Here is a 21,621-nt window from a genome sequence, read left to right as displayed (position 1 = left end):
GAGTGGTTAGCAAACATCTTTGTTTCAGATGTCTTTAATAGGTCAAACGGATGTGCAGGATGTAACTGAGCATCTTCCTCTGCAAGTATATGCCGTGCGAATGACTTTTCCTGAAGTATGACTGGGTAAAGAAAATCCTTTCATGGGCTTTGAAATCTAGTTCTGAAAGGAAAAATGTAGGATAATGGCCTCTGATGAAATAATAATAACATAATAATGATATTTCTGTAATTCTGCTAGCATTATTTTCATCATTGTTGCATTCAGTACGTTTGCCTGTTGGCCCTCACTTTTGTGGTGTTTCTCTGTGTTGGAACACTTGAGGCACCAACCAAACTCCAGAGCTATTTTACGTTTATTAAAAAATCAGGAAGCTTCTTGCAGCAGCCATACTGACACGGAAAGCCTGTACAACTGACTGAGAATTGTATTCTTTTTGTCATTTTCATGACGGACTAACAGTTCTACAGTTGGCTGACAGTATTACACTGATATCAAGAACATTAAGTGGGAAATCAAGTGTTTCACTTCTGAGGGATTTTTTCCCTAGCTTTTCCATTTATATATTTATAGGTCTCCAAGTGCTAAGAGGAAAGCTGTCCAAAATTAAGTACTTGAGCATAGCTGTATTTGCAGGATTAGCATCTAGCAGAGCAGAAAGCTGATCCCTTAAATCTATTAGTGATCTGAGCCCGAGTGCAAACAGCACAGTGGATGCAAGTTAGTCAGAAAACAGTGTAGGTGCTTTGCAGGGCTGGGGATTAATTAGCCTGCTTGGGCCCTTCCACGGGGATTGAGCAGCCCTGCACCTGAGTGTTGTGGTACTAATGGAAGTGTATTTGCACGTCCCTGCCTTGCACCACATGGTATGTCTGTGCTGGGGACTGCCGATAGCAGTCTGGCTGGCCTCTTGCTATTTTGTTACAGAGGGCCAGAGGATTCCCAAGGAATTTCACACCCATTCCCGTGACAAAGCAGAGGCACCAGCCTGAAATGTTTACTGTCTTCACAGATCTGGACATATGCTCAGTGCAGACAGCAAAAACCTGCTGTTCTCTCAAGGTAGGCTGGGTTTTAGTTGCATTAGTCAACTCCTCCTGTGTAACCTCAGGGTTTCTCATTTCTGGAGAGAATTTTAAGCCAAAATTAATGACCCGTGGCTAACATGCATCACGGCTAATATGTCATCAGGACTGCATCTCTAAGCAGCAGTTTCTGCTGAGCGTCACTACTTGTCTTCCTGACTCTGCTATACTCCTCCATGTAGCTTACTAACTTGCGTTACATATAACATCTTTTGCTGTTTAGCACAAATAGAATCCAGTTGAACTATGCATAATTACATCCAGGTCTCCTTCAACGGATGGCTTGTTCTCTCTGTCAATGATCTAATAAGTAAAGAGACATACCATAAAATGGGGAATGAGTAATGCACGCTGAGGTGATTATTATGCTGTGGTGCTCATACTAACAGCTGGAAGAGATCATGGATTACTAAAGCTACATGGGCTTCGGGATGGCCTCTGCAAAACATTTTCAAGAATCCAGAATTTATTTCAGTGCCCAGGTTAACATGTCTTTCCACACAGCAATATCCTTCTTCCAAAAGACCGTTTCCTTCATCCCATTTCTTGCATCCTGGGGAAGGCTATTTAATCTTGTGCAGATAGCTTTGTAAAGACAGAGGCAAAGTGGAAAAAGCCTGCAGCTCACGTGTTAGCAATAGTTAATGGACGATCCAGGACACAAAATTCTCTTACATCAGTGCCTCCTTAATTCATTTAGCCACAATGAAAAGTATTTAATGGGCAAAAAAGCTCAAGACTGGACAAGTTAAATTTTGAGAAAGACCAAGTGCCATTTCCACAGTTTGGCGGTGTGAGGGGTCAGCACTCCCAGGAGATGTGTCTGATGTCTCTCAAGAAACATGTCTGCTGAACATCTCCTGAGGTTTTGGTCTAACCAACCCTTCACAGTCACAAAGAAAGGGGCAGACCCAGAAGCATGGCTCCAGGGCCCCCCCCACCCTGTTGGTATTTCATCTTGGGAGAGGGAGACCATGGATGGAAGAACAGGTTCCTGTGCTGAGTGCTGCCTGGGATATAAGATTTGTACAGCTGTGCAAATTCCAGAATTGTGAGGACTGCCCCAAAAGTGCTCTGAATAGAAGAAGGAATGGCACAATCTCAACTCCCTCCCATGGGAAGGTGCCAGGGCTTTAATTTATGTGAAACTGGCCCACAGGCTTAATGTCTCAGTATTGTCCCTCAAGAATAGAGGGAGTCATCACAGGGTCATGCAAGGAGCACTGGTGCTGGGAGTTTCCACAAAAAAAAAGCTTACTGTAGCTTGGTAAGGAGATGGGAGTGAGAGTTGAGAGCGAGCTGCGAGTGCTCATGTTGGGTATGGAGGTTTCTTCCCCACCACTACCAGCCTGCAGCACATGTGCTGGCAGAAAATGGTGCACAGGCCCAAGCGGCCCCAGTCAGCCCAGGATAGCTCTTGTCCTCTGAAAAGCTACACCATCCCATCCAGAGTGATTCACAGGGAAGCCAGCCCCTCCTTTACTACTGCATGCTTATTCAAAGACAGCTAAACTTCATTAGCCCTCAACAGTGAGCACATCCTAAACTGACTCATAAAAACCCTCCTTGCAACTTAATACCTCAACCCCCTGGCCGCTTGCTAGCTCCTGTGAGTTGTCCAGAAGGTTTTGGAGAGAAACACAGTAGGTCAGAAGAACTCCTTCCAGACCTCTCCAGAAAAAGCAGCATACACATCCTGTTCACATGGTGTGTTTTGGGAGCTGGGGTGCACAAGACATCAGCTGTAATGCTGTAGCTCACATATTTTCAGCCAGTTCCTGGCTGTTCCATACAAGGCCATGGTGTCTGCAATGCTGACCTCCCTTTTTGGAGCTGAATCTTTTACAGTAGCCACTTAGAGAAAGCAAACCCGGTCAGCATTCACCTACAAATATCCAGCAGGATGGGCTGCAAGCCTTCAAGAAACTGCCGATGTCAGTGCAATAAACTATGCATCGTATAGAAGCATGTTTTACTATCCCTGGCTCTATCACATTCAACTCAATTCAGATAAAAACTCAGCAGAGCTGATGGACTTGGCTGCCTGAATAATCTAAGGAAGACTTTCATCAGGTTCAGCAGGCACCTTTGCCTTCCTACACCATCCCCAGACAAAGATGTAATTGAATACCATGGGGTTTTTTTGTCAGGAAGAATATCATTTTGCTTATTTTTTAATGAAAATGGTCTAACTCTCTAAATAATTCTAGAGAGTTATTTATTTTACAAGGCATAACTTGGATACAACCAAAAAATATACTTTGAACTCTACCGTGTATTCTTGCAGAGAATTTTTGACTGTGCACAACAGATTCACGTTATCCTCTGGTGCTCTCAGAAGTGCCTAAATAAAGAAATGTAATGACCAGCAGCCTCTCAGGTGAATATCCCTGTATGGGTTCCAGATTATGATGTTTATATGAGATGAAGATGACCGACACATAAAGACCATCCTTGGCCTATGCCGATAGATGTAGATGCATTACATGAAACAGAACCTCAACATGTGAAAAAACCCTTTATGAATTTGATAGGATAATACTTCAACCGTCTGTTTACTAGATGTTTACAAACAGATCTAGAAACAGTTGTCTGTTCACAATAATGTTTGTAGAAAACAGGATAGATGGACATATAATAGAATCACAGAATGACTGAGGCAGGCAGGGTCCTCTGTGTCCCTCTGGCCCATCCCTCCCTCCTCCAGCAGGGCCACCCAAAGCATTGAGCCCAGGCCCATCTCCAGGCAGCTTCTGAAGGTCCCCAAGGAGGAGACCCCACAGACTCCCGCCAGCCCGTGCCAGTGCTCCGTCACTTGTGCAGTAACAAAGTGCTTCCTGATGGTCAGAGGGAACCTGCTGTGCTCCAGTTGTGCCCATTGCCTCCTGTCCTGCCACTGGGAGCCACTGTCTTTGAGAGCTAACAGAAAAACTCACTTATTTACTACTTATTCAGGCCAGAGTCAGTCATTCTGTGGGGCGGCTCTCCTGAAATCTCGGATGCTCACAAAATACTGCCTGAGAACGCACTGCACCCTTTTGTCCTCTATTCCTGCACCGTTAGTAACAGCAACAGCAACATATAGACACTGGAAAAGGAACAGTTGTTCTCTGCAAGCATGAAGTGTTTCAGTCACTTTTCAGTTTCACTGTACATATGAAATATATAGTTTCAGCAGTCTAATATTTTTAGAGCACTACACCACTGATTCAACCACAGTGAAGAATGTGACACCTCTTTTGAAAATTAAACCCAGTGGAAATTTGCTCTAGAATATTATGTCTATGGAATAAGGCAGTGCTGTTTTGAAAGATTTACCTTTACAAACATTTTCAGACCTTCTTTTAGGAAAGCTGTAATAACCTGTACATGTTTAGATTCTGGATGCAATTAACAAGCATCAAAACATTCTATTAAACTGAAAACTGGCTCACTCCATTTAAATGTATTTATTTTTAGGCAGTGAAAAGGGGAAAATTGGTCAGGATTTCTAAATAAATCACTGTGAGTGAGACTCCATGCATCTCTGGCTGAAGAGCCCATCCTCATGGTGAAAAAGGAGACATACGTTATCTAATTTTTCCCATGAAATAAAGAAACAGTTTAATACTAAAGCAGAATGTGGAATAACTTAGTAGTTCAGGAATTCTGAAGATTTCAATTCAAGTGAAGACTTCAAAATGAAGCATTCTTGGCTTTTCCAAGATGAACCTTTCTGCAACTTGTTGGCAAGGGAGGAGGGGGCAAATCATGTCTTTATTTGGGGCATCAACAAAAAAAAGTTAAATAACCACAGTTTTCTCTAGGACAAAGGGGTCAAAGATTTTGACAGCATCTAGTATTGGAGCAGTATGTCAACACTGCATTCTCTTTGAATAGCAGCATTTCCCTATAGAAACAAATGCATAGTGTTGGAATTCAAGATGAAATTCAGCCTAATGCAATGAAATCACATTTGCTATATTTAACCTCTAAAATGAGACCTAAGTGGTAGAAGTAGCTTGTGCTTAGAAACTTCATCACAAATATTAACGATGCTGAAAATAGAAAAGAATGTGTTTTGCACCCAGTCTTTCACTAAGCTCCTGAATTCACTGCTAAAAGTGGTGACCTACAAAAAAAAAAGTCAATTGTAATAACCAGTATGAAGCTGTGAATCTTCATCCTTTTGTACTGAGGCTGGTCTCTGAGTCAAGGGAGCCCAGACAAGGGGCAAGTTATTTCATGTTTTGCCAGTGCAAAGCTCCTTACACATTTGTGCAGAGCACTGGTGACATTTGCAACCAGTGAAGGGATGATGCCCTCAATGGCAAAGGTTCTGACGTGAAAGATGTACATATATCCAGAAAGGTACCCAAACACTGAGACTACAGATCCAGCTGGAGTGCTCCAGTTGCTTGGATGATGTGTGCCATTGTGGCTACGTGATTTGGTTTTGGGCACAGATTTTCTTTTAACCAACGATTTATTTCCAGTTAAAGCTTTCCTCGTGTTTTTTGTTTTGTTTTGCTTTTTTTTTGTTTTTTAATATATAAGGATGTCAGCAGCCTTGGAGACTCTCTGATTTTCCCAGCGTTACAGGGAGCCACGTGCCTAGTTTAGTCAGGTTTTGGAAAATAAAACTTGAAGACAAGTGCTTCTGCATAGATGACAGAAATAATGTATGTCAACATCTGGGTGAAGAAGGTGGTACATAAGAAAGAAGAACACAACAGTTTATTATTTAAACATGAAAACTGTATTTAGAGAAAGGATTTTCAAAGTTGTAGGTAAACACAGATAAAGACCTTTCATTCTATTTGCTTCTTCTATGTGATGTGATATATACATATGTATTTTGTTTACAGACAGACTGAAAGTATATAGACTGCAAAATAATATCTGAGTTAGCCTGAGGTGCTCAATGAAGGCATGAGGCTATAAGCCTTTATTCTGGAAGCTGTGATTTCAAGGAAGTGAAAAATGCAAATCTTCTAGGGGAAACAGGTAAACAAGAAGAATTTATCAGCATCCACCTCCTCCTTTTATCTGAAAAAGCTTATGCATTTACAAGTACAACTTTCCAAGCAATTTTCCCCTTTGTGGCACTGTGGGACATGGGTTGGTGGGCATGGTAGGTGATGTATGGATGGTTGGACTAGATGATCTTAGTGGTCTTTTCCAACCTTAATGATTCTATGATTCTGTGAGTCTGCTCTCCACCATAGCTTATCATTGACACTAAGCAATGATAGAATGGCTTGATTGTAAAAAGAATCTTGAATTTACAGGACAACATGGCAGAGAATTTACTGTTTCAGTTGTTCTCTTCATAGAGAAACTATTGAAGATACACATTCTCAGGTACACATGAATATGAGGGGTATGGGGTGGCAAGAGTATCTCCTGCCCAGGTGGGCACGAGGGGTTTCTCCTGCATGAGTAGCAGGATGAGCAGTTGACATGGATCCTTCTTTGCCACATCTCCCCATTTGCAATCCATGATCTGGGTTCTTGAATTTAGGCCAAAATAAATGGGAAGAAAAAATAAAAGGCAACACATTTTGGGACAGGGGGATAAGACAGAAATATTTCTGTAGACATTTTTTCTTTTCATTGGCAGCCATGGGCCACTGCTCATGGGCTTGGTATGTCAGACACAATCCCAGTGGAGACCGCCCAGTGCATAGGCTGCAGGTGAGGCCGCCAGGGCTGTCACCACCACAAACATGTTTCCCCTTTGCAGCCTACATGGTATTTATTTGACCTCACCATGCTAAACACAGATAATATTCAAAAACAAAAGAAAAGTAAAATAATCTTATTATTACCATGTTTTCCAAAGCCAGTGATTTTTCATGACCAGAGGTCTATGACTAGGACCTTGCTTGGCCAGCGGTTCCCTTAGTTGCAGTATCACAAGAGAAAAGCATATCACACTTCCTATTACCTCGACTTCTTACATAATGGAGGAAAACAAGTTTGGACTCAAAATAACCCAAGAGCCCTGTACCAAGAAAAAAAAAATACTGAAAAATTAACATTCCACATGTTGAAAGAATGTAAACAAAAATGTCATTATAAAGACATGCGGAAAACTGGTGTTACTCAGTCCAAACACTGCCAGTTCTCCATCTAATGAGTTGTCGAATCCTGAGACAACCAGAAACAGCTCGTGAGAGCTCAGCAAACAACAGCATTTGTTTTTCCTTCTGATTTCTCCTTATTAAAAGCTACAGGAAAATTGCTGAGTTAGAAGGGCTACCTCAATTATTTCTAATTGCTGTCAGTTCTGATTAGCCCAGACCCTGCCGATCCTGCAACGAGCAGCAACGGGAACAAAGCAGGTGCTCTCTCCTATGATCTCTCCCCAGTATAGTCCCAGTGGTTGTGATGGAAATGCCATATAGTGAATGGCTGGCAACATGAGATCCCAATGAGATCATGATGCTGCTGATGCTCATTATCATATTTTGTGTTAAAAGCAAGGGGTAGCGTTCCTGCTTTGCTCAGCTCTTCATTTTTACCTCTGTGTTTTGGGCAGCATTCCAGGTAGTCTCACAAGAGAAACCCCACATTTGGGTGTATGCAGCCTGTCCACATGGATGGTGCTGTCCCAGGTCACAGGCTGAGCAGGCATGTGTACATGATGCAGAGGGATGGTTACGTAAATGCATCAACAAACTGCATTTGGAACAGTTGGGGTGGGAATTGGGTGGGCTTTAAGGTCCCTTCCAACCCAAGCCATTCTGTGATTCTATGTTTTTCCCCAATAAAAGCATTAGAAAATATCAGTGGGATAATATATATTATCAAATAGGGATATTTGGATATTGCTTTGATGCATAAACTATCCTAAAATCAAGTTGAACTGTTGGCCATTTTATCATCCTCAGTCATCTGGGACCACATTCAACATCTCCTTTATTCATTTAAAATTATTAATACAACAGTGAGGATGTAGAAGTGTCCATCTGAATCACCTTATAGTAAATACCAAATTATTAGGTAAATAAAGGAACACAGACTCTCTTATTACTATCGCTTAATGAGAAGATCAGGAACTGGATTTTAAACAAAATATTATTTATTTTTAGTAATTCCTACTCTAACCTTATGCCAAACACCCCAGTGGGATTAACTTTACTATTGCAAAACTATAAAACGTTCACAGTGAGATGCAATAATACTTTGACTGCGCCAGTCTTTGCAAAATCTTGTTTATGTATTTATATCATGCTCCTCAACTGGGAGTGAGGAGAGAGAACCCTATGTTATTTGCCAGATATATTATCATAATAATGTAAGCTATCCTCATTTTTATAATATGTATAACAAAATAGAAGGATGCAAAATTAAAATCTCAGAATGGCTGAGGCAGGCAGGGCATTCTGTGTCCCTCTGGACCACTCCCACTCCAGCAGGGCCACTCAGAGCAGGGTGCCCAGGCCCATGTCCAGGTGGCTTCTGAAGATCCCCAAGGCCTCTGGGCAACCTGTGCCAGTGCTCTGTCATGCCCAGGTAGAGGTCCACAAGGGTATTTAAGATCTTAAACCATGATTAATTGCTAACTTTCTGCGGGAGGCACCTTTGACAGGTGTTATTGGGTTGCACAGCATGTGCCATCACAGAAGAAATAAGTCCTGTTCACTGAGAGCCTGACTCCAACTCACTAAATACAGTGACAATATATTGAGTCATAGAATCACAGAATCATAGAATCATAGAATCCTTATAGTTGGAAGGGACCTTTAAAGATCTTCTAGTCCAACTCCTCTGCAATGAACAGGGATACCACAGCTAGACCAGGTTGCCCAGGGCCTGATCCAGCCTCTCCTTTAGAAGTCTTCAGGGCCATTTTATGCATTAAAAGGAACTGTGATTTAAAACAATGCTTTTATTTAAACCTTTAAGCTGGCTGCATGAGCATCATTTAACTCCCTGCATCAAATCCAGCCAAATCATTTCACACTTAGACACCAGTGGGGGCCACACAACTTCAGAAAATGGAGCTACATGTGTGTCATGGTTTTATGATTTTTGGTTATTGGTATTCCACATCATAACATCATGTAGTGTATGTACCTGGTTCTCAGAACAGAAGAACAACTACATTCCCCAGAGGACTTTGCTGCCCTATTACCGTTTTCCAGTCAGAGGGAAAGATAAAACTGTTCGCATATCACAAGACATCCCTTCTTCTTCTTGTCCTGTCTCTTGTCCCAGCAGCATCTCGCTCCCCACCCGTCTCACTGTCAGTATTAGAGTAAGGCCTACCTTAGTTTTGGACACTCTCTCTCACTGTATTGGATTTATCAGCTTAAATTGTAATTATATTGTATTTATATTGTGTTATTTTGCATTCCAGTACCTTATTTAGTAAATTAGTTTGTTTCTCCTCAGATCGTTGCTGCTGTTTTGTTTTTAGGGCCATCTCCCTACCCTTTTGCCTTTTTCCCTTTTCCGGGGCGTGGGTCCATGGGTCCCCCGCCCCATTCGTCACGGAACCGGGCCGAACCTGCCCGTAAACTGCTGACAACCTGTTTACAGCAGATCTACCTGTGAGCTAAGCATGTAACTCGTGAGAACTAGTCAGAAGATTCTCCACTCAGATTCCTAAAAGCTGTTTAAGGTTATTATGAGAAAAATGTGTTATAGACAGCTCCCATGAATTTCAAAAAGATTTTGATGCAGAACTCCCCAAAAGAACCATTTCTCTGCATACATCTGAACTGCATAATCACTACTTCAAATCTGTGTGGAAAATGCAAAATCCTCTTAACAAGCCACAACCTAAAAAGAAGGCTTTGGGTATCGCATCTACTCCAGGAAGAGCTGCATATAGATTACAGATCCTCCCCCCTGGTTTTTCACCAAAACTTTCCATAGGCCACTGTTTAAATATTTCTAAGAAGCCACTTTCACTTAAATGTCATGTTTACTGGAAATCTGTTGGCAACATCTTTGTGAGCTGGTTTGAAAAACAAGCAACGTGATCTGCAGAGCTTTAAAGCAGCACACTTGTAAGTGAGGAAGTTTGCTGACTGCTTTTCCTCTCCCTTAGTAGTGGTCAGCTCTGGCAGTGAAGTGCTTTGAAAAACACACAGCCCGCGCATGGATAAGATCAAACACCGGCCCGACAGCAGGCCCAGCGCACATCAGAATCACAGGGAAGAAGGAAAAACAAACAGGAGAGGATGAGATTTTGTGGCCCTTGCAAGCTGTGGCAATAGGGAGAAAGGGCGGAGGGCAGCAGAGCAGCACTGCTGATGCACCTGGGCAGGCAGTACTGCCTGGCACGACCTGTCAATCAGCAAGCTCTCCACTGGGATTTGGGCAGCTGGCCATACAGATGTGAGCAGTGGTGGCCCTTGCCCTGCTGACACAGCTGTGTCGGGATGGTGCCCATCCACACTGGCTCTGGCCAAGATTCAGTTGTAGCACAGAAATCATAATAAGGGCAGGAAACAGGTCAGCACTGCCCAGCTTCATGCCTTCTCCCAGGACGGGACACCACTGGTTTCCAAACTACAGATGTTTTAACCCCATACTACAGTCTGCCTACCCCATGCTGCATAGAAAATAAAAGCAACTCCCAGCAGCATGGGAGTTATCGGAGCAGGGCTTTGCACTGCCTTCTGTGAACAGGCTTAGAATCACAGAATCATTGAGGTTGGAAAGACCTCTAAGATCATCCAATCCAACCACCAGCCCATCCCCACCATGCCCACTAACCACGTCCATCAGTGCCCCATCTACCTTTTTCTTGAACACCTCCGGGGACAGTGACTCCACCACCTCCCTGGGCAGCCTGTGCCAGTGCCTCCCCATTCTTTCAGAGAAGAAATTTTTCCTTAGTGATAGGAACTGTGCTGAGAAGCCTCCACAAAACAGTAGATTAACCCTCATGGTGGAAGCTGCAACCCCAGAGCATCTCACGTGCATTGCAGCACCTCCCTCCATTCTGTGCTGCTCTCAGCATTGCACTTCAGCACAGGCAGGAGAAAGACCCATGCTAACCTCATTCGGCTTCACTAACTCCAGTACCAACAACAGTGTGCCCACAAAAGCTAAGAGGTTACAAATCCGCTTTAGGTATGGATCTGTAAGCAAAAAGAGAGAAAAGTGACTGCAAAAACTCTTTGCTGTGTATTTGCCCAAGCAAAGGCTGCAGGACCAGACCAGGATCCCAGCTCCTCTCCCACAGAACTGTCCTCAGGGCATTATGTGCAATGGTGGAGCTGGTCCTACAACACATCACTCCACAAAGCTCCCATCACTAGTGGAATTTGGAGCAGTTTCTTAATCCCATTTCCACTGTATTAAAAGCATCTGAAAACTATTAAAAAAAAAAAAAGACATAGGAGTAGAGTATTATAAAAACCCAAACAAACCTCAAACACACCCACCCTGGAAACGTCTCCCATTCACAGCTTCACTGACTATTTTCTTTTAACTCACCACAAGTCTTCCCAGAAGAACAACTGAAAAGACATTAGAGATTATTTATTTTTCTTTCTAAAAGAGTGTTTTAGAAACCTCCCAGAAGGGAGAAAAAGAAAATAAAGTGATTAAATTATAGTGCCACATCAGCGCAACCAGCAAGCTCAAAATCAAGAGAACTACAGTGACGTAAATCCTGCTTTGACATAAAATGACTTCTAATTTCACTGTCAGCTCTTCTACTTCCTTTTGCAAAGAGACTTCTCCTCATTCTCTTCTAGACCACCTTGATCATCCGCTGGACAAATACACGTTCTTGTAGCTCTTATGGTTATTTTGTGGGGTTTTTATTAGGGCATCTGGTTTCATGCATGTGCAATAAATGAGGAGTTCTCTTTCCATTGGAGATATGAGATTCAACTGCTGTTCAAGTGCAATAGGAAGGGTTTGTTGTGGAGAACACAGCTCCATTTCTCACTACTAAATCACAGAACCACTCATGCTAAGCTCTTGCATAGATGGCTGAGAACAAAAACACAGCCCCACAATTCCACATTCCCCAAAGCCACTTGCCACAAATATGAGCTGTTCAGGGGCCAGGATGCAAAGCTGCAGCAACAGGCCAGCTCTGAAGCTTACAGTTTTTACAGGCTGCACTCTGACACTGGCAGGTTTTCCTCCAGCTACCACATTTCCCTGCCTTAGGGGGCTCAGTAGTGAGCCTGGGGCTGAGATCTGCTTTTTACCTTGTGCTGACCTATTCCATACCATGAGTAGAGCAGAAGGATGGGATTCACCTCTGCCTTACTCCTGCTGTCACTGGGAAAGATACAGCAGAATGTGTGGTTTCCATATGGCACTGCAGAGCTGCACCCCCCCAAATCAGATCATCATAGAATCATTAGGGTTGGAAAAGACCACTAAGATCATCTAGTCCAACCATCTGCCCATTCCCACCGTGCCCACTAGCCCATGTCCCTAAAACATGAGCTGTGAACACCACAGAAAACAAAGTGATCTTCCACTGAGGAGGTGCCATGTGCCATTCTGGAACCTGCAGAAAGGCTGATCGGTGACAGGGGAAAATCCAGCAGGGATGGAGCAAAGAGGGGCTGAATTAAGGACCTCTGAAAAATACTTTGTATACTTTAATTCTCCTTGATGACCCACATGGACACATCTGTTCCTCCTCTGCTTCCTCCAGTATTTGGATTGGTTCAGCCCCTCACATACACCTTAAAGCTTTCTCCTAATTTTAGCTAAACTAAACTATTTTAAAAAATGCACCAGTTTTAGAGTTTTTGGAAAGCTCTTTCACATACTCTGCAATAAGCAGGAGAACCAGATGTTGCTTTGTTTGCTTCCCCTTAGAAGTGAGCCATGCTGAGTATTGTCCAGTACATTTAATAAAGAAACTTCGCTTAGTGCTGAAATATGCATGTGGTCATTTTCTAAATCTGTGAAAGAGGTTAAGCACGTAGTATCATCCATCAAGCAGAAACCTGTGTTCCTAAGGAGACAAGTTATGGAGCAATGATTGGATGGCCTGTTTTAGGAAAGTGTATACACAGTGTCAGTGTTCGGGGTAACAAGATGACTTCTGAACTCTCGACTGGGGTCTTGGAACAGGGTGAGAAGCAGAACCAAACTCACAGGTTTTTGGCTTTCCTGAACTTGGGAATAGCACATCCAGGAACACACTTGGATTTCAAGATGGAACCTAGAGGATTACCTAAATGTCCACACGTCTGGGTTTTGTATATTTGAAGTCAAGCTGTTAGGTAGTCCAACACACTGACCCAAATTCACATTGGATGTATTTAAATGAAAATGAGCACATACACTGAAATATAAACAAACAGCGGTATGCAATCATTGCTGGGGAGAAGTGAATTTAGCTGTGCACAGATGCTGCGTTGAAACTTCACAGAACGGATTCAAATTACTCTGGCTTCAGATTGTGCAAAATGTTAATTAGGGACAAGAACTCTCCCACTCTAAATTCAAATCCTACAGGCCAGACTTACAATGAAACCATCAGTTACGCTGGGCATTATGTGCCATATTTCCATCTGAAGCAATTAACTTCTAGAGTAGAATGAGAAAGGAAAAATTCCTTGGCTCTATGGTTGGTGTTTTTTTTTGTTGTTGTTGTTTGTTTGTTTTTGTAATCAGATTGTTCTCCTCTATACAATAAAGCAGAAATATATGTAGAAAATCTTCCAGTTAGTGGTTTTCCCTACACACACAGATGCTCTGAAATCATGCCCTAGCCTCTTAATAAAATATACAAGGACAGTGTTTTTTCTGCCTTTGGACACGACTGAGTAGGCTCCAATGACCTTACAAGTCTGGCAAGAAAAAGCTTGCATGCCTATTCCTGGGCAAATTCAGAATATAAAACTGGGTGGAATTTTCCATGTTCCTGGCCAAAACCACGCTAACACAGAAATATGTTACATCAAGAAAATCGATTAGTGTTTTCCAAAATTTTAAAATTTCTTGTTTTGAAACATATGCAGTGAAGCCTTGTTAAGCATAGCTTAGATGTTAGGAAGAAATTCTTCACTCAGAGGGCACTGGTGAGGCACTAGCACAGCTGCCCAGAAAAGCTGTGGTGCCCCATCCCTGGAGGTGCTCAAGGCCAGGTTGGATGGGGCCCTGGGCAGCTGAGCTGGTGGGGGCAGCCCTGCCCACGGAAGGGGGGTGGGACTGTGTGGGCTTTAAGGCCCCTCCCAACCTAAGCCATTCTGTGATTTTATGGTATCCTAGTGCCCTGGTATCCTTAAAACAAAGCCTACCTGCCTGCCTTTTTATGGCATTATGGAATGGCTACCAACACACTGAACATCTGCACAGGCCCACTAATGCAAACCTCCCAATGAGCTGGGCTGAAAAGTGGATCCCTTGGGTCCTGTACTCTGTTGCCCACAAAACTTCCAGCTGCCTCCATTAGCAGCCACTAGCTGCAGCCCGGAAAACACATGCACACTTTATTTATGTGAGGCACCCATCCCTTGTGCTGGCAGGGTGCATTTTCTAGATACATTCCTAACTGAGCCAAAGAGCGTCTGCAGGACACAAACCTCCAAGCTCCCTGTTGCATAATGCACAGCCCCATCAGCTCCAGGTGTCCACGAAGCCCTTTCCCGCTCATGCTCCCGGGCCACCCACCTTTTCCCAGACCCCTAACCCGCCCACTCCACCCCAGCTGAAGCAGAATCAGTGGAAAAGTCTGGGCTCTCCTCCTGCTCTGCCTAGGTTTAGCCATATGCAGAAGATTAATTGAGACTGGATAAAATTTTATTCCAGCTTTCCTTTGGCTAAACTGTTGTGCTGCAGTTTGGTTTAATTTTAGTTTAGTGAAGCAACATGCTGCCCCTTGTCAGTGTCTGCAATAGGCAAAAACAGCCTAAAATAGAATCACAGAATTATAGAATCACAGAATTGCTTGGCTGGAAGGGACCCTTAAAGGCCATCTAGTCCAACTCCCCTGCAGTGAACAGGGACACCTACAGACGCATCAGGTTGCTCAGAGCCCTGTCCAGCCTGACCTTGAGTGCCTCCAAGGACAGGGCATCCATCACCTCTCTGGGCAACCTGTTCCAGTGCCTCATTACATTTAACATAAAAAACTTTTCCCTTCTATCCAGTCTAAATCTCCCCTCTTTTAGTTTGAAACTGTTTCCCTTTGTCATATCACAACAGACCCTGCTGAAGAGTCTGTCTCTTTTGTTCTTATAGCCACCTTTTAGATACTGAAAGGCCGCTATCAGATCTCCCTGGATCCTTCTCCAGGCTGGACAGCCCCAGCTCTCTCAGCCTATCTTCATAGGAGAGATGTGCCATCCCTTGGATCATTTTTGTGGCCCTCCTCTGGCGCTCCAACAGGACCACATCTCTCCTGGACTGAGGCCTCCACATCTGGATGCAGTACTCCAGGTGAGGCCTCACCAGTGCAGAGCAGAGGGGGAGGATCACCTCCCTTGCCCTGCTGGCCACGCTTCTTTTGATGCAGCCCAGGATATGCTTGTCTTTCTGGGCTGTGAGAGCACATTGCTGGCTCGTGTCCAGCTTTCCATCCACCTTTAACCCCAGGTCCTTTTCAGAAGGGCTGTGATCCATCCTTACACTCCCCAGCTTGTACTGATAGTGGGGGTTGCCATGACCCAAGTGCAAGACCTTGCACTTGGCTTTGTTGAACCTCATGAGGTTCACCTGTGCTCACTGCCTGAGCCTGTCTACACCTCTCTGAATGGCAAAATATTTTGTAATTCCTTATTTGCACTATACCCTTTAGCTGTCACAGGTTCATTTCCCTAAGCATTTATGTGCTTTCCCCATACAATCTGGAAACTTGAAGACCTGTTGAGTGACTCAAAGTGACTGGGAACATGAAGCTCTCCATTCAGCATCATCATCCCTTCACAAAGCATTTGCCTCTCCTTGCTACTGCCATTTTATAAGCTCCCTAAAAACAGGCAAAATGAAATCCATGCTGAGCCCTAAATTCAGATTTCACATGGCAGTCAATCCTCACACCTAAAATTTTCTCCCTGAAAATCATCACAAAATTGGGTAAGTACAACAACGCAATGCACTACTTTGGTGGTCTCACCAGTTCCAAGATGTTGGCAGGGATGGGGCTGTCGAGAGTGGGAGAGGGCAGAGACCATCAGGTCTGGATCTAGGAGAAGCTTGATGTAATACTAGATGACTCTGCCCTTGTGACGCCCCATTTGGAATACTGTGTCCAGGCCTGGGGCCCTCACCACAGGGAGAACGTGGAGCTGTTGGAGCAGATCCAGAAGAAGGCCACAAAGATGATCAGAGAGCTGGAGCACCTCTCCTGTGATTAAAGGTGGAGGGAGTTGGACTTGTTCAGCTGGGAGAATAGAAGGCTCCCAGGAGACCGCATTGCGGCCTTCCAGTACTTATATAAGGAGCTTATAATCAGAAGGGAGACCAACTTCTTAACACCATCTGATCGTGATAGTACAAGGGGAAATGAATTTAAAATAAAAGTGGGGAGGTTTCAGGTGCTAGCAGGAAATTCTTTACTCAGAGGGTGGTGAGAAGCTGTGATGCCCCATCCCTGGAGGTGCTCAAGGCCGGGTTGGATGGGGCTCTGGGCAGCTGAGCTGGTGGGTGACAGCCTAAGCCATTATGTGATTCTGTGATAATGCTGTGACACCTTTGTTCCTAATCTGACAGCTTGGGGCTTGTTGCATCAGGCAGTGCACCTGTCTAGCAACACATTTGTCAAGTTGAGTTGTACCAACTATTTGTTCGCTAATTAAAACATCTCTCTCTTTGGTGTTAGCATGCTTGCTGCTCATAAATTGCTGTCAGAGTGATGGCAGCAGCACTGCTTCAAACAGCCTGCAGATCTGGGTGCGGGATGTCACTCTTGGGATGTCCATTAACACCAATGGCAGGCTGCCTGGATGGTTTGAGGAAAATCCCCCAAAAGAAAAGGCATCCTCTGCCTCACTGTGCACCAATGTGCCTCTTCCAAAACTGTGTCGCCAGCAGTAAGCACAGCGCAGCAACTTTCTGGTGTGGGATGACAGAAGCAGACAGAGAATAGTCGGGGATCAGTCAGACACATCTGAGCACTTGCAGCTTTATAGCTTACAGCAGGCTGTAAAGAGCAGCGTATGGCAGATGCTGGCTGCAGAGGCAGAGCTCTGCTTTGGATAAAGCTCAGGAAGGGTTCACCAGGGACATCAGTAATGCTACAACAGCAGCACTGGGAGAGCCCACTACCAGGTATCTCTAACTATTTTATCTTCTCCTTCCATCTTGGGATAGCTTCTTATCTTAAATTTTCACTTCTTCCACAGTTTTCCTGTGCTCCTTTCCATGGAAACAGCATCAAGTACTGAAAACACAATTCTTAGTTTCATTCTAATGCATTAATCTCTCTCACAGGTAATGGCTTATGATGCAGAACAACCCAACATGCAGCCTAGGTGTTCTGGCAGCAACCTGAAGCGAAGTGCTTCATTATTTGTCCAGCTAGTTTACAGGGAAATGAATACAAAATCCCCAGGTGTTGCTTACAGCGCAGCAAATATTTTTCATTCCATTTGTAAATATAACACTCTAGTCAGCCCACACACCTGTTTTACAACCCTAATGAAAAACAGAGGGCAAACTTTACACGTAGTGGTGACCATGCCACCTTTCAACACATCTCTGAAAGACAGAGATTGATCGAGAAGGTATGCTTCCAGGCACGCAGATGCAATGTAGGAAGAAACATATCATGAATTTTAATCGTACTTGAATTGAAAAAAAACCAAAAAAAACGTAACTAATAAAAAATAGATTGCCTGCAGACCAGCAAACAGCTGGAATGACTCCGGTCACCCACTGCTAAGAGGCCTCCTTATGGGGCCTGTATGCAGGCACAGCAGATGAGATTGGAGAGAGGCAGCCCCAAGCCCATCAACCCCAACAGCTCTGACATCTCTGGGCTATGTTGGCATGGAACACACAGCTCTGTCAGTTTCTTGGATCGTGCCATTACTGTCTGATGCTGATGGATCGGTCAGGGTGCCTCAACTATTTTCCATCTTTACCAGCATCGAAAGATTTGGCAGTTTTAAATCTTCAGATGGAAGGTATCAGTGATAATCCAGAAGCTGCTGACAGAGTGAGGACAAAACCAGAAGCATGCAGGCACCTTGACTGCAGCTCCTCGCACATGTTCCTCTTAATTTTTTATCAAGAGCTCAATTCCCAGATAGTGGCCCCAGTACTCTGGATGTACCCTGGAAAAGAAAAGAAGAACAAAGGAACTCTTGCATGCACATGCAGCTCCCAGTGTGTGCCCCCGAGGCCCCAGCCCCAGGACAAGCTGACCACACTGGGCTCACCTGCATGTCCCCTTTCACCCCGCTGGCCATTGCAGTGGAAGGGGCACCTCCAAGTGGCACTTCTTGGCCTATAATGAACAGACACACTGACGCTACCATGCAGTGTAGGTTTAATTACCCCAGGACACACACAGACAAAATCCCCATCCAATAAATGCAGCAAGATCACCAGCCTGGAAGCAATGTGCCAGACTTTCCTCTGGCTTTGTGAGTAACAGTGACTCCTGACTTATTACTGAGCTGTACTATTGCATGTCGCAAGCACGCATGTGAAAGAATGCCCAGAGAGCTATGTGGCTTGTGGCACCTGAAATCCCTTGCTGGTCATTTACAAACCATAAAGAAAAGTTGACAAATTCCTTAAGATTAGATTTTTATTTATTTTTTTTTTCCTTAGAGGCTTAAAGTTTGTGTGGATATAGCTCACCATCAAGCTGATCCCAGGCATTTTTCCATGTTTGTTATTAGAGATGTGAACAATGGCCTGGGTTTATCCAGGAATAAAGGCTGAAGTTACGCTTTCTGCGCAATGTTAATCAGTTAAAGCTATTCCTGAAGTATCACAAAAATCCAGTCCACGAGTATTAAAAATGATTACCGTGATCATGTTTAAATTGTTACTTATAGGTAGGAAAATATATCATATTAAGCTCTTTCTAAAAGTCTTCTATATCAAAGTTTTCATTCTTTTTTTTCTGAAAACTATTGCTAAGGCTTTTATCAAGTTAAACTCCTAAAATTCTCCAGTTGTATTCTACCAAAGGTATATATATACACCTGTATATACACACACCAAGTGATATATAGCTTCTCTCTGCGTAAAATATTCAAAACAATGTAAAGTGAGAAAACAGTTATGACATGGATCAAGTTCAGCTGCCCCTAAGCAAATCATCAGCAAAAAAAAAAAAGTCATATTTTCCAAGAATGATTTAAAACCAGTGGCATTTTTTCCCAACTCTTTCTAGTGTAGCAGATATCATTATTGTTTGGCAAGACGATTTGTCCATTTCTGGCCTAGAAATACCTAGAATTAATTCTTAGAACTGGAATGATGCTCAGGAGCTAAGTTACTGTTGCTGTGCAGAATGGACATCGTGACTTAGTCATGTCTTGCATACCTCATGGGAGGTGAAGGATCCTGGCTCATGGTCTGGAGTACAGGGGACAAGCTGGGCCCTACTATGGAGGACAGGCTGATAGCCTCCAACTCTGGCTGTGTTTCTTGAGGGCAAAGAAAGCGTTCTTATCTCACACAAACTGTTTAGTCTTCTGCTTATCTGCAGTGTACTAGCCCTATCTTTTTATTCCTTCTGAGGTTTCTCATTATCAGCAGGGCTTTCAGCTCTTTTCTTGGAAGCCTGCTTTCAGAAACATTAAAACTGGACTTCATGTCAGTTCAAAGACCACTCCCTTTTTTTTTCCTGTTATTTCATGCTGTGATAAAGCTTCAAACTATTCACTAAGTAACTTCACATTGAAATTTGTACACTAGTTGCTCTTTTAAGTGGAGGCTTTAAGTTCTAAAGCATTAACATAAAGAATCAAAATTTGCAATCCTCTATGTATCTACTGCCTGGGAATGCCACAAGTTGAGCAGATCAGACCTGCTATCTCAAAGTCCATTAGTTTCCTTTAATTCCTTTGCCTTCATTGATGTCCAGAGCCAGAGAAGAGAGTCAAAACCTCGCCGTAAACAGATCTTATCCTAATATCTACCAGGCTGCTCATACTGGGGAAGAGAAGGCTCCAGAGAGATCTGATAGCAGCCTTTCAGTATCTAAAAGGGGGCTATAAGAACAAAAGGGACAGACTCTTCAGTAGGGTCTGTTGTGATATGACAAGGGGAAACAGTTTCAAACTAAAAGAGGGGAGATTTAGACTGGATAGAAGGGAAAAGTTTTTTATGTTAAATGTAATGAGGCACTGGAACAGGTTGCCCAGAGAGGTGATGGATGCCCTGTCCTTGGAGGCACTCAAGGTCAGGCTGGACAGGGCTCTGAGCAACCTGATGCGTCTGTAGGTGTCCCTGTTCATTGTAGGGGAGTTGGACTAGATGGCCTTTAAGGGTCCCTTCCAACTCAAATGATTCTATTATTCTATGATTCTGTGATTTAGAAATTAGTTTGAGCTCTCAAGACTGAGATTTAGCATCTCAAAAATGCTGTAATTCTGAAAAGCAAGTTTTGACCTCTCATTCCTTCTTTCCCGAAGAGGGAGTGGGGGATATACAATCCAAAAGCATTGCCAGAGGAAAGGGTTAACATTGATGACAATCTGGTAGAAGAAAATTGATGGATGGGCACAGCTTATTATATGGAGCAGATCAAAGCAGCCTGGCAGTGACTGATGATGAAGTAACGGCAATAAGAAACATGCTTCATCATGTTCTCACCACCGCAACCCAGAGCCATGGGCAGCTGAGACACCAGACAGCGCCCTTCTGGCAGCATCCCTGCACATCTGGAGCACCCATTGAGAAGAAGCAAACGGCACCAGCCAGCTGGAAAGAGCGTCTTCCTCAGCCTCCCTGACCCCCTGCGGTGAATTTGTCCTACACTCAAAAGCAAACACATGCTGGTGTGGACCTTCCTGTCTGCATCTGTGCTGAGTATTTTTAAATGTTACTGTGATATGGTCAGTGTGTTTGGATTAATATAACCAGTTAGAGTTTAGTGGACTAAAGAGTAGCACAATACATTCCCTGAAGTTAGCTTATCTGAAGAGGAAGGAGAGAAATGTTCAAGAAAAAGGGGAGCAGTGCACGCTGGCAGGATGGCGACTGCTCAGTCTTCTTTTCAAATACTTCTTCTCCAAAACGAGAATTGCCCGGGAGTGCCTTCCACCCTTTAGCAGATCTCTTGCTTTCTTGAAGCAAATAGCAGGCTCCAGCAACAAGACAGCTAATAATAAACTCCCCAGCTGAACTCTAGGAAAGTAGTCAGTCAAGGATTTGTGAGCCAAGTGCTGACCAACACATGTTCCCAGCCGCCAGCAGTGATTCATCGCAATACGTGTTCTTTACGAAGCAGTTGTGGTTTAGCCATCTCCCTCTCGGAGCACATTTTGCTCCAAACAAGGCTTCCTCTTTCCAAAATATGGAGCTGAAGGCACCTGAGTCATGGTCCTTCTATCCTGTGTCATGTGAGCAGGGCACACAGGGACTACTCTGGTCACAAAATATTCACACAGCTGCTCTTACACTATAGCTCCTGAACCAACCAACCAAC

General features: G+C 43.8%; 1 protein-coding gene across 2 annotated transcripts in view; it reads right to left on the bottom strand.

Moving 5' to 3' along the window:
* COLEC12 (collectin subfamily member 12) overlaps positions 1–21,621 on the bottom strand; it is a 96,709-nt gene that overhangs the window by 61,681 nt on the left and 13,407 nt on the right. Inside the window, exon 1 of one of the 2 annotated variants that reach the window (XM_021386040.1) lies at positions 16,126–16,212. The exons of the other annotated variant lie outside the window; for it this stretch is intronic. Coding sequence (XP_021241715.1) covers positions 16,126–16,183 — 58 coding nt within the window. The 5' untranslated portion in view covers positions 16,184–16,212. Of the gene's footprint in view, positions 1–16,125; positions 16,213–21,621 lie in introns of those variants that run through there. 2 annotated transcript variants of the gene reach the window in all.

Source organism: Numida meleagris, chromosome 2 (assembly GCF_002078875.1).
Source record: "Numida meleagris isolate 19003 breed g44 Domestic line chromosome 2, NumMel1.0, whole genome shotgun sequence".
Lineage (NCBI taxonomy): Eukaryota > Metazoa > Chordata > Aves > Galliformes > Numididae > Numida > Numida meleagris.
The sequence above is the reverse complement of the archived record's forward strand: the minus strand, read 5'-3'. Positions and strand labels throughout refer to the sequence as shown.